General features: G+C 38.2%; 1 protein-coding gene across 2 annotated transcripts; it reads right to left on the bottom strand.

Annotated features, from left to right (window-relative positions):
* Positions 1-228: 228 nt before the first annotated feature.
* On the bottom strand, positions 229-10,038 carry LOC146459756 (uncharacterized). Of its 2 annotated transcripts, none has more exons than XM_085089012.1 (6): positions 9,779-10,038; positions 7,983-8,051; positions 5,503-5,754; positions 3,165-3,656; positions 1,962-2,567; positions 229-1,821 (listed from the first exon to the last, which is right to left on the bottom strand). In XM_085089012.1, exons 1-5 carry the CDS (start codon positions 9,935-9,937, stop codon positions 2,550-2,552), a joined length of 990 nt encoding a protein of 329 aa, XP_084945138.1. In that variant the 5' UTR covers positions 9,938-10,038; the 3' UTR covers positions 229-1,821; positions 1,962-2,549. The 2 variants fall into 2 exon arrangements, with proteins under 2 accessions (XP_084945138.1, XP_084945139.1); XM_085089013.1 differs by having other exon boundaries at positions 229-1,838; positions 1,976-2,567; positions 9,779-10,024.
* Between the last annotated feature and the right edge of the window lie 2,972 nt (positions 10,039-13,010).

The raw sequence follows: 13,010 nt of genomic DNA on the forward strand, positions 1-13,010 counted from the left end.
ACATTCATTCTATTTTAAGATGATGATGTCATCAATTTTGATGACGTTAATCCCCTGGCTATTGTTTTAGCACTGTGTCCCTGTGTCCCTGAGCCAGAACGCTCATTTCTCTACTACTCTAGACAGGATTTATTTTTCTGTCTCCCAGAAGTTGACGAGAGAAATGGGAAACGATACATTTTACTGAGGCGGCTTTAGACACAGATGAAAGTCTTTCGACAAACAATATGAAGTTCTTTTTCATTTATTCACCCCGAGTGACATTAGACCTTATTCGCTCTATGTGCTACAGTGTAATTGCCCCGATTACAAACCAAGTGATATTCTCAGGAGAATAGATCCTTTGTCGTTTTGGAAGAAAAGAATGCATGCCTGGCACGCCAGGGTGAATGGCAACCGGTCAGATAGCTCCCAGTTAGATCACTCCATCATAAAAGTTAGATCGCTCCACAACAGAAGTGAACTTTATAGTGTAAAGTACATTATCTCTTACAGATCGTTCAAGATGTATCGCAATGATCGAGTAATTAGTTCTACTGTTGATCGTTGAGTTAGTTTGTAAAGTAGTTCTAAGAAGACAAATAAAAGATTGGAAGAAAAACAAGATCTAAAGTTTGGAATGTATGCAAAATTGTGTGTGCTGAATTAGCTAAAAGTGTAATCGAACAAAATGATTGGGGACGCGTATATGGTAATCGAAGCTGTGTGCACCTGAACTGACTTACATATATTTGGACAACATCGGGCAGCTCTGTTAACAAAATTTGTCTAGTTTTATATATGGAGCTAAGTCACTTCTGTTGTGGAGCGATCTAACTTTTATGAAGGAGCGATCTAACTTTTGTTGGAGCGATCTGACCATGGAGCCATCTGACTGTAATTCGCGTGAATATGAACAATTCTAAAAGAGAGTTCTGTAATGGGGCAACAAAACAACGAAGCAAAAACGGTTTATTAATAATAAATACAGCAGGTTTAATTAAATTAATGTTTAGCATGCTTGCTCCGGTACTTCATATAACTGGGGGGGGGGGGGGGGGGGTTCATGGAGGCTTTTGTCAGCGGATTCAAACTTAGGGTCGCCTCGGGTCCGGCTTTCCTCGCGTGGGCTCATTTGCCGAACGGCGGTTGGTAATTCAAACTCCGCTGGTCACATTGTGAGTGGATTGCTTTTCAAGTTGTGAGAGCATTGCTTCTCGGTCTCACGCCCTGCTTCTATCTCCCCCTCCCCCTCCCCCTCCCCCTATTCCTTACATAGTTCAACCAGTCAAGAAATAAAATGGCTATTACAAAATAACTTATAAATGAAAACTTTCCATACAAGGAGCAGCCTCGCTTTTATGGCAACGCTATGTTATTCTAAGTGACTTTGAGTCTTCTAAGTAAAATTTACACCGTAACATCAAGACTACAAAGAGTAACAACTTTTATGACAAGAGTGCAGTCAAATTAAATTGACATTTGATTCAACAGTTGTTTAGTCTGAGTTACAAAATAACTTAGTTGAGTTTGAATTACAAAATAACTTACAAATAAAAACTTAACTTACAAGGGGCAGCCTCACTCTTATGGCAACGCTATGTTATTCTTAGTGACTTTCAGTCTTCTAAGTAAAACGTCAGTGTAGCATCAAGACTATAAATAGTTACTTATGACAAGAGTGAAGTCAAACTAAATATTGATGTTTGAATCAATAACTGTTGAGTTTCTGCCTATCATGTCTAACGTTGGGAGTTCATAACTCCTTATAGCCTCTTTGTTACTACAAAATTGGTTGTGTGTAATAAGCGCTGTGCCAAACGTATTTACAGTAAATATAGCCTGAGTATCAGGCCTTCCTAAGGGGAGGGGGGAAGGGGCGGGGGAGGGGGAGGGAAAGCCTTTTCCTCTTCCTCTCTTCCCCCTCCCCCCCCCCCCCCCCCAAAAAAAAAGTCTGATACTCAGGCTACAGTAATTAACACTTATTAATTACAACTACTAAATAAGGTTACATCCCATATTCTATGGTTGGAGGGGAATCTACTTCGACAAGCTCTACAAAGCTTAGCAAAGACCACCTGCTACTAGAAGCTTAACTCATGTTTGTAGGTATGTGTCAAAGCAATTAAAATGCAATTAAAATTAATGCTTTCAAACGTGCTGCGGAGGGAGGAGGGGGGGGGGGGGGGTGAATCCCATATAAAAATGATGGGTGCGATCAACCTACCCTTGGGGGTTAAAATTCGTGGTTTGGTACACCTCAGTGTACTAAAATAAGTATGGGGGTACCTTTTAGAGTTAACTGAGCCAAGAAATATGAGAAGAAGTAAATGTCAGCCAACTGTCACTTAGTGTATTGCTTTAGAGTTGGTACCTTTTTGGGGTAAAAACTATTTACACCATACCCACAAAATAGAATTCTGGTAACTTTTAGGGTTTCTTTTCAAAATTTCTGATGATCACCCTTGCCACTTTTTATATGGGAATCCCCCACTCCCTATGGGTGCATGAGTAATGCCTAAATATGACTGTATCACACTACAATGTTCAAACAGAAATGCCATGCTTCATTAGGTCTTGACAGGAATCTACAAAGAAAGAAATAAAAACAATAAAAGAATTGAACTAAATGTATCAATTCATCATAAACTAATAGCATGTGTTGGGTGCTAAGGGTCAGCTGGAAAATGTGCTACTTACAGTATATGGAAGAAAAGATTCTCGCAGACTGTCGCAAAAAACCCTGAAAAATTTCAGGCTTGAACATTCAAGCCCGATTTTTTTTCTCAGGTTTTTTCGCAACAGTCTCATGGGGAAGATAACTGCAAGAACCTTTTCTTCTAGTACATAACTTTTATCTGCAGTGCATACCATATTTTTTCGGTTATAAGGCGCACTCGGTCATAAGATGCACTATTAACTTTAAAACACGACTGTAACAGTACAAGTAAATGCAAAATGAAAATTTCACCTAAACACCCGGTTATAAGAAGCAACCAGAATTATGGGAAGTTTTTTGACCACGGTCACTGTAATTACAACAATCTGCTTCCAAATTTGCTAATTACGGTCGTTTGGCGCTTGTATAAAACAGAAGTGAAAAAAGTCGCACATGATGAACAATAGCCAAAAAAGTCTCCACAGGTACATGCACTTTAAAGGTGTCTCATGTATATCTGCCTTACTTGTTCATCGGCATTGTACTGTGGCGGCATCTGTGTGTACTGGTTTCCCGGTGCTCCCATCATAGGGCCATCCGGAGTCACTCTAACAAACTGAGGCTGACCCCCCTCTGCGCCTACAGCCCCATGGACCATCTGCAGCTGACCTCCCTCAGCCCCGGCAGGAAGGGGCGTATGGCCCACCTGAGGTTGGACCCCTGCATTACCAGGATTAGGCACCATGACCATTTGGGCCCCAGATGTAGGGACATACCCCAATTGAGGCTGTCCTGCTGCAGCCCCAGCTGTAGACACTTGGTACATTTGAGGCTGGCCAGCAACCTGGACCATACCAGTGGCAGGCATGTGGACCACTTGAGGATAAGCACCTGGAACTGTAACAACACCTCCAGTTTGCTGCATAGGAATGGCCACAGGCACACCACCGGGACCTTGCCCCATGACATAACCACCAGAAACCGTACCCTGACCAGTCACATACACAACTGAAGTTGCCTTCAATGTAGATACAACCAACAAAATGAAAGATTAAGGATTAAAACTTCTGGGCCCAGTTATTCAAAGTCCGATTAAGCTAATCCTGGGTTAATGTAAACTTTTATTTGAGTTTAATAAATTATTACTAATCAATAAAGATTCTTTAAAATAATTTTTGTTCCTCACTTTAAACTTAGATTTTTCTTTACCATTAGCTTCAAATTAGCTTATAAAACAACCTGGGCCCTGTTACACTGTACTTAGCGTAAACACCAGCAGATAAGCTGCACTAGTAGATCAGCCCCATCCTCAGTTTCGAGGCTAAAATTTTGAAAGAAAAAAAAAAGGTTTTGTAAACTTTTATGGTGTCTCTACAGACATGCTTATTATAAGCAAAACTCCATCTGTAAGCTTATTGATCATTCAAACTCAAAGTTTGTATGACGGTCACGTCTATGTACTTGGAAACAAGAAGTCCAGTATATTCCTTAGGGAACATTTGTCACCAGTATCTTGTTCATTTGACTAAGTAATAATCAGTGTGTTCATACATGTATGTAATAATGCAAAGCAGTAAGATTCTTTAAAGGTCATAATGCAATTTACACATTCAGGTCACCCTAGATCTCCATGGTGAATTCTCAGTCAGATTTTGACTGCAAAATCACAGCTTTGAAAATCGCCAAGAACAGTGAAAACAGCTGAACTCAGTGACTGCCTGTAATGTTTATGACATTACATGTAAATTGTACATTGTACATGTTGATTTGGTCTGTGCATACAGTGTGTAATGTAACTATATAATTATATTTTTAATTTGTTACCATTTATTAATAAATAATCATACATCATAATCATACATAATGGCAGTAAAAATATGTTTACAGTAAGGTTAAGCTAAACAGACATGAATATACAGTCGTAGTAGACTTAAAGAGCAATTTTTATCAGTTCAAGAGTGCTGAAATCAAACCCAAGGTATTAAATTATTCTAATCAATCAGAACAGAATGAAGTTTTAATGCAATGAACTAATCGCAACTTGAAGCAATGCAATCATGTTTTGTAAGTCCTTTTTTCTATAGCATGGTTAAAATGTCACAAGCCATACAAATAGACGATTCATGGTAAATAAAGAGGAAAAATATTCTTGATATACTGTACACGTTTTTTTTTTCAGTGTACATGTAAGTGACACCCAGTGGGGGTACCCTGGATTTCAAGTGAAAGGGATTATCATGATCAAAGGATTTTTATGGGTTTGAAATTTTCAATTCCAGGATTTTTTGGGGGGTAGAAAAATTTGGCAAGTATTTATTTGTGTGGCTTGATTTAAGTAGGGATTTTTTGGGGTATTTAAAACAATCTGAAGATAAAGGCATCAATTCATTCAACTGATTTCTCTGACATCCATAGTGTTTATCGCCTGGCTTTATCAACACTGGTGTTGTTAGAAATAAGAATGACTATCGTGTTATACATGTACATGTATCATTTAATCCTTTCTGGAAATTTTTAAGGCTTGAAATTCAGCATGGGATTTTTGGGGTTAATTTTTGATCCAGCAATTTTTCTGGGTTTTATTTGGAAGCTCCAGGGACTTTTCTTTGTTTTGATTGTTGCCCCCATTTGATCTCCCCATCACTCTAAATCTGGAGTACCCCCTCCCCCCCCCCCCCCCCCCGCCTCCCTCCCACCTGGATGTGACGCAGGTATATACTGGGAAAAAGAAAATCTGAGTTCTCACAACAGGAGTTGAACCTATGTCCTTCCAATTTTAATACTGCATGTAGTTTGGATGCTTTAATGCTACATGTCAGTAGGGTATTTTAATCTCCACTGGACAAATTCAAGTCACTCCATACCTGGTCTGCTGCTGTGATGCAGCAGTTACAATTAGTCAGAAAACAGCACAGTACAGCAGCCCAGATTCCAATGCCAAACTCAATAATTCCAAGAATCAAGATGATTGCTGTGATAGCCATCTCTGAATGGTTCTTATCATAATAATGATTATACCCCCAGTAATGGTACACTGAAATGGAGATGCTGTAGCAAATGATGATTACACCACCAAACACAGATGACGTGATGGAGAGGCCCATGAAAGCTCCAGACTAGGAAGAAATTAAAATATTGTGAACTTTCGACAAGTACAGAAAACACCTGCATAAAAGAACAAGTGGATTAAGAACCTACAGGCTGAAATTCGTCATTTACACACGTTATATATTAAGAACCTTCTAATAAATTTATGAATACTTATTCTGGCTGAGCTTGAAAAAAGTAGATTCGTAAATATCCAGGTGTTTAATATTTTAATTGTATTGCAGACAAAACTACTGCAACTGTATACAATACTTCTTTGTGTAAATTACATGTATGCATAGAAGACTTGTTGTTGATTCTACCTTTCGTTACTGGTTTATTAATCGAAATTAATATTAAAGGTAGACTTATAAAACTTCCACAATCTGACTAAATCTCCTTTGATTAAAAATTGATATTGATGCTTAATGAATAAATTATTCCATTCCACCAGCTTCTTCTAATCAGTAGTCATTAATTAAAACTTATTGCAAGGTTTAGTACTAGTGAACCTGAGGCAACCACCCAATGCTATGACAGTGAAAAAGATAATACAGTCGACTCCCGATAACTCGAACCCTTGCAAACTCGAACCTCCTGCTAACTCGAACCAATTTTCCTTTCCATTCATGCCATTTTCTATTTACTTTTTCCCTTGATAACTCAAACTCCTGATAACTCGAACCTTTTTCAATTTCCCTTGAAGGTCCAAGTTATCAGGAGTCGACTGTACATGTACAGTATTCGACACTAACTTTCCTGCTAAATTGCCTTTTGGGCAACCAGGTATCTATTTTTTGTTGCCTAGCGTATTTTTTGGTTGCCCAAAAAATCGCCGCCTCGCTTCGCTCGCCGTTTATCCCGGGAAAATACAAAGCGTAAATTTAGCCACTTGGAGCCTGGGTACGGTAAATTTACCAGCATTCTTTGCGGGTTAAAAAAAACATGGCGGCCACGATTTTGTGCACAGTGTTTCGTGCTCGTTTCGTTGTATCTTGTTCAAACTAATATGTATCTCTTTTCGATCTACGGCTAACGGGTATGAAAATATCCCAAGGTAGGTACCCATATTAACACAATAAATAAATTGACGGCAAAGAGTTTTCAATTCGCTTTATTTTCTGCTGGACACACTGTGGACAGGAGCAAAACATCTGCTTGCCCGATCGGGCAACTTTTACCGTAGTTTTACTTGCCCATTGAATCATTTTACTTGCCCCGGGCAATCGGGCAAGCGTTAGTGTCGAACACTGATGTAAGTACACCTTGTGAATTCTCAGAAAAAATTTCCAAGCCCCCAGCAGGAATCAGATGCATGACCTTTGAGGCTCAGAATTTTTTTCCGAGAATTTGCAACATCTACTTGTTATAACCTGACCCTTGCAAATAATTATCTTTGGTGGGGCTAAAATTTAATGCTAAACTGGAAAAGGTCCTCTACTAGCGAGATCCACCCATTTGTGTCCAGAGTGTTGTTGCATGGTTGCCTTCACATTCATTACATTACTTAAATCAAATGTGTTTAGTCTAGTGCTTGTCATGCAACCCGGCTCATAATGAAACCAATCTGATACATTGCCAAAAGTTGCCTAAAGTGGTTGGGAATGCCACACCAAGCAATTCTTTATGACTTAAAGCACAGTGTACTAAATGAGGAAGTTCAATGATGAGACAAAAGAAATTAATGGGGTTTGGCAATTGACGTTGTGGGAGTTCAGCAACCCTGAGGTATTTAAAATTGCAAACTGCCAGCTGATGTTTCAATGATTTCCTGCAGGCCATGAACACTGAACAGATTAAAAAAAAAAAAAAAAGAACTGTTTTCTCTTGCAGTGAAGTCACCAGTATGAAATGCTGTGATCTTTGAGCTTACGGTTATTGATGATTTCAGGGTCTTCTTAAAGTGTACATTAATGTTTAGGGAAAATAAAACTGTGATGCCATGTGATAGACTCAGAAATTGTAAGGATACAGTCAGTTCAATGATGTTATATTAGTATGCACATTTCTCCCTGGTTGACTAGCAGAAGTCTCAGCTTGCTTTTTATTACTGTTCAGCCCAAAAAAATGATTTCAACCTGTTATTAGCTGAGAAGTGTCATGTAGCTGTTACACATAATTTCATGTATATGTCATCAAAAGTCAGCTTTCATTCTGTGCATTTTGGGAGTCAGTTACATGTATTCCAGAAGGTTTAAGGGGGTCAGGAGGGAGGGGAGGAGAACAAGTTCTAAGTGGTAAAGATTTGTTGCCTTACCATTGCAATGCTAGTGGCATTTCTCTCTCTGTTACTCGCTGGAATCCCTAGAGCTCCCGTGATACACATCTACAACACAACATACAATGATCCATAAAATTAAATAAATAATTATACCACCATCCAATCATTATTTGTTAAGAACCTTGACTGATTGCACGGCATGGTATTCTTTACTTTTGAAATACATGTAGTATGGTGCAATTATTAAATATGCATATGCCCCACAAATTATTCATCATTGATAATAAATGTTGCGAGAATAGAAATTCAAAATGGTGACAACAAACAATAACGAAGAAGGAGTATAATTCAGACAACTTTTTTTTATTAATATTTCTCTGGGATTTGCAAACATGAAGATTGGAGATAAAAATCTCCAACCTAAAGTTAAAATTATTATAACAATAAAAAAAATTATATCAACGGCAACTATCTGTACTTAAATTCTGTATCTCTATAATTGACCTTACATGCTATTTTTTCTCAAATGTTTACACGTTTCCCGTCTATTTGTTTCAACTGTGACTGTATCAACCGTCTCACAGTACATAACAACTCTTCTATAAGCCCTGCGGTTTCTCCTAAGGCTTCCTTACCACTTTCTCTACATAAATTATATAATTATATTCTGTAGTACTCTTATTTTGCTTTTTTGTAATGTGTGTGGTAAATAGTGCTGAGGTCTGACTAAGAATCTTAAGGTAAGGTTTTATGCTAACCATGAAGTGTAGCAACCTTCATGCATGAGTACACGCAAGTACATGTACATGTACATGTATTTGTATAAATGATCTCCTTCAGGTGTCATCCCCCCCTCACTTTTTCTCGCTCCCCCTCCCTGATTTCTCCTGCCATGTAGGCTATTGTACATTGTCCACTATTGCTTTTGTCAATTGTTTTAATTATTTCCTCTTACAAAGCTATTTGTGATAATTTTCGTAATTTTAAACCTATGCTGTTCACTCATTGTAATTTTGAACCTATGTAATTTAATTGCTTTGACTGCAAGATTTGGTTTTTAAAATGATCTATCTATCTTAATCTGTTTCCAGCACTGCATACTATAATACACTGTATTTGTACAAGCAGTACAATGTGAACATAGCCACTGACAAGTCCAGCTTTTACAAGAAGCATTGGGGGAAGAGGATGAGGATGGAGACAAAGAGCAAAAAATGAAAAAATGGAAGGATATTGAGAGGGAGGTGCAGACCCCGCAAGCAGACTCACTTTGATCTTAATTCTAGTTAAGCCAGGAAAGATAGAAGCCACTCTACTAGCAGGGTAACGCCGTAACGGGAAGGAAATATATATAAAAAAATAAATAAATAAAAAATAAAATACTACGCAATATTTTCAGGCAGTGCACAAAGTCATTCTGTTTTTCCGCTTCTGAACCGAATGCGCCCATGCCTTTAGTTTCAATTTTCGGGCCAGCTTAACGCAGCTTAACGCAAGACTGTTTTTAAATTCATGATCAGAACGACATTTCAGACGTGATATGATATTTAAATTGGTAAAAAAAATTACCAGTTAGCTGATGTAAAATTCTAAAGAATTGTCGAGTAGCTCGAAGTTGAAATGGATCGGGCAACAGATAATTTTAAGCTTACCACGAGCTTTGCTTCGACAAATTAAGCTTTAATTAAGCTTAAATTTTTCAATTGGGTGCACCAATTGTTAAGTTACGGATGGGTTTGACAAACCCTTCCTTCGCCACTCTTAAAGACAGGTGATAGTGCAGACTTGTTGATAAACAAGTTCAGGATAATATTACTGCGCAAGCAACCTACCCATACTCCACACCAAATGCCAAAACAACCTTCTCCAGTCCAAAAGTAACCGTGAACACGATCAGCGATTCCAAATATAAACAAGAGCACTCCGACAACGATATGTGCTAAGGCAACGAGCCTTGCAATTTTGAGAGTTTTTGCTGTGTTGTCGGCCATGACGTGCTTCGTTTCCTTGCAACGACGAAAGCAGGAATGGTCGAATTAAAGTTTCTGCATATTAAATAATCCTCGCAGCCATTTTGAATATTAACTGCCGCGAAAGCCTGGGTCGAATGAGAAAAGAAAGAAGGAAAAAAATGGCGTGCTGGGATAAACAAATAGAACTTCAAACAAACGCTAATCAAGAGTCAAATTCTGTCTCGGCCATTGAGTGCTGTTCAGAAGGACAAAAATATTTCATAATATGGCGTGCATAAAGTTTTGTCACGATAGAAACTTTCGATAGGCATAGGAGGCTAACTTTCCTGTGTGGAGTCATCTTTATTCTCATAAATACTCTTTGCACTTCGTGGCAACGCCCTCGAATTTGGAATGACATCACTCTTTCCCACAAAAACTTAAAGATTACTTCGGACCATTGTGAATTCATGTCTTTTTGGACTCTCGCACACACGGCCAGCTTAATTTAATAATTATTTGTTATTCATTTTAGTTATTATTATCATTATTACCAGTATTATGAAAATTACTATGGTCGTCCAAATGTTTCAATATTCGCTAAGTTGTATTCGCTGTCGCTAAATTACATTCGCTATCGCTAAATTACATTCGCTGTCGCTAAATTGTTCATTCGCTGTCGCTAATACTTATTCGCTATCGCTAAATTGTACATTCGCTGTCGCTAATACTCATTTGCTATCGCTAAATTTCATTCGCTTTCGCTAAATTACATTCGCTGTCGCTAATACTTATTCGCTATCGCTGATATTCATTCGCTCTCGCTAAATTTCATTCGCTGTCGCTGAGGCAAATTTCCCTTTCGTAAACGGTCGTTGCCATTTGAAACGGTCGATGCTATTTCTCACAACGGTCGTCGCCATTTGAAACGGTCGATGCCATTTCTCATGACGGTTGATGCCATCGTAAAGGTCGATGCCAAGAAGGAACCGATATTTCCGACTCTCTCCGACGACATGCGTGACAATCAGAGCAATGCGTGACTTTCACTGGCGAAAAATGTCTGATTGGTTGAAATTCAACCACGTGACTTAGTAGCTCAGCTTGCGCGCGGAGCCTGGACAGCAACAACAATCCCAATCAAAATGGCGGTTGATGATCTGCATGATGGCGGAGTTTTCAAAATTTTACGACCAGCCTGAAAACATAAGCGTAAAATTTTCAAAGTGTCTTTGTCGAGAAATCTCTGTACCGTAGTTTTTTTGTGCCGAGGAATTAAAGTTTGTACAAGAAAGGAAGAAAGGAGACAAACACAAACGTTTATCGCGAGATCAGAAGGGTGTACGTGAGATTTCTTGGTCTCGGCCAAGAGCTGTACTTGTGGAGTAATGCTCATCTGCCGGTTTAGGAAGAAAAACCAGAGCAGGTGAAGAGTACCATGGTAATTTAAGAGAATCCGATGAGTCTACGACTCGATTTTCGAGTAGAAACGTAAGTAAATATTTAATTGCGCGGTTTACCTTTGTCACTGGATGAGAGCCTCTCGAGAAGCAAATGAATACTGGTAATGCTGATGTCTAATTTCACAAGAAATGTCTCAAGATTTTGCACCTTTTATGTGATAGGATAGGGGAAAATGTCCCCACTTACCGGCCCACATTTCCACTCCAAAGCTACTATCTTTCGGACATTTCATTGCGACCTTAAGTTAAGAGAAAATTCTACGAACAAACACTATACTTGACTATCTGTTCTTTTTATTTCAAAGACAGGCTACAAACTCTGTCTCTACAAAACAACTGATGTGGGTTTCAGTGAGTGATTGTTATTCCAATGAGGTCTAACAACAGACCTGAAGTAGCTATGTTATTGCCGTTAATGTAGATGTTGTGGTTGAAATTTTTGTTTGGTTAAGTAAAATTTTCCTTTAGCTTATCCCCATAACCATAAATTACCAAACACAAAAAGGAAGGAAAATAAAAATAAAAGTGAATAAAAGTGAAATTTGAGCCACAATATAAACGTGATTAAAAAATGGTACGTTACACTGAAATTTGTGACTTGTGTTTTACTTGTGTGTACTTTCAGAAATAATATGCATGTAAATAACCACAAAGCACATGCACACATGAATGGAAGGAATGTCATGTACACGGTATTATTCCAGACAGAAAGTGTCCATTGATGCTTAACAACATGACATGTTATCACTAACAGTGAGGTACAATGTTATCATCCAATATCTTTAATGGTAATGAATTTCCATGGTAACACAATGTTGAATTTTTTACATTTGTTTGTTACACAGACGGTGACAAATAAAAGGCAATCCTCTCTCAAACATGGGAAGTAGAATTTATTTCTAAATATTGCATTGTTTACTCTGGTATCAAAAAGATTAAAACAAGATTTAAAAGCAAATAATGGGCAGCCACTGACCACTGCTTGTAAATTTCTCCATTTATATCCATTCATATTCAATTTCAAACAAGAGAGCTTACAAAAATGCAGCTTCACTTTGTAAATAAGCAAATTAATTGTACAATTTCAGTGATAGCTTGTTAATTTTGATTTTTGACAAAATGCACTGATCAAGTGAAAACTTCAACATCCCCCATCCCCAAGCAACCCTCCAGGTATTTGAACTTTGTAAACTTAGGGTGATAGGTTAATTGTTCAAATTTGTGCCCCCAAGGGCCAAAAAGCCATTCAAATGCACAACCCTTAAGGCCTCTCATTGAAGACAAATTCTCAGCTTCAATCACTCGCTATTACCTTCAAAAAGAGAGAATTTTGAGGAAAAAAAAGTTGGTTTTTATTTCATTTTGTTTATCTCATTCACTCCTCATGGGGCTTTTCAGGGATAATTTGCAACACTGTTTTGGGCACTTTGCCAGACTGCTTAAGCTGCAGAATAATATAATAAATTATTGTAATCTGCGGTTAAGCAGCCTGAAGTAATGAGTTAGAAATAACCCTGTACAGTGAATTTGGATTTGTGATAGACACTAGGGGTGGTCACTGACAGAGCTGAGATTTATGTCCCCGGAAGTTCTTTTATGTCCCACAGAGTCAGATTTAAGTGAAAGTACAATGAGATGTAGCCTATGGT

This window comes from Pavona decussata, unplaced genomic scaffold, assembly GCF_977016875.1.
Source record: "Pavona decussata unplaced genomic scaffold, jaPavDecu1.1 SCAFFOLD_217, whole genome shotgun sequence".
In the NCBI taxonomy this organism is placed as follows: Eukaryota; Metazoa; Cnidaria; class Anthozoa; order Scleractinia; family Agariciidae; genus Pavona; species Pavona decussata.

What these genes read in the sequence shown, in the direction of transcription:
- LOC146459756 (XM_085089012.1), bottom strand. Translation starts at nt 9,937, where the DNA reads ATGGCCGACAACACAGCAAAAACTCTCAAAATTGCAAGGCTCGTTGCC. An exon ending in GCATTTGGTGTGGAGTATGG is followed by an intron (nt 8,052 to 9,778) that starts GTAGGTTGCTTG and finishes GTTGTGTTGTAG; the next exon opens with ATGTGTATCACGGGAGCTCT. An exon ending in ATGCCACTAGCATTGCAATG is followed by an intron (nt 5,755 to 7,982) that starts GTAAGGCAACAA and finishes ATTTCTTCCTAG; the next exon opens with TCTGGAGCTTTCATGGGCCT.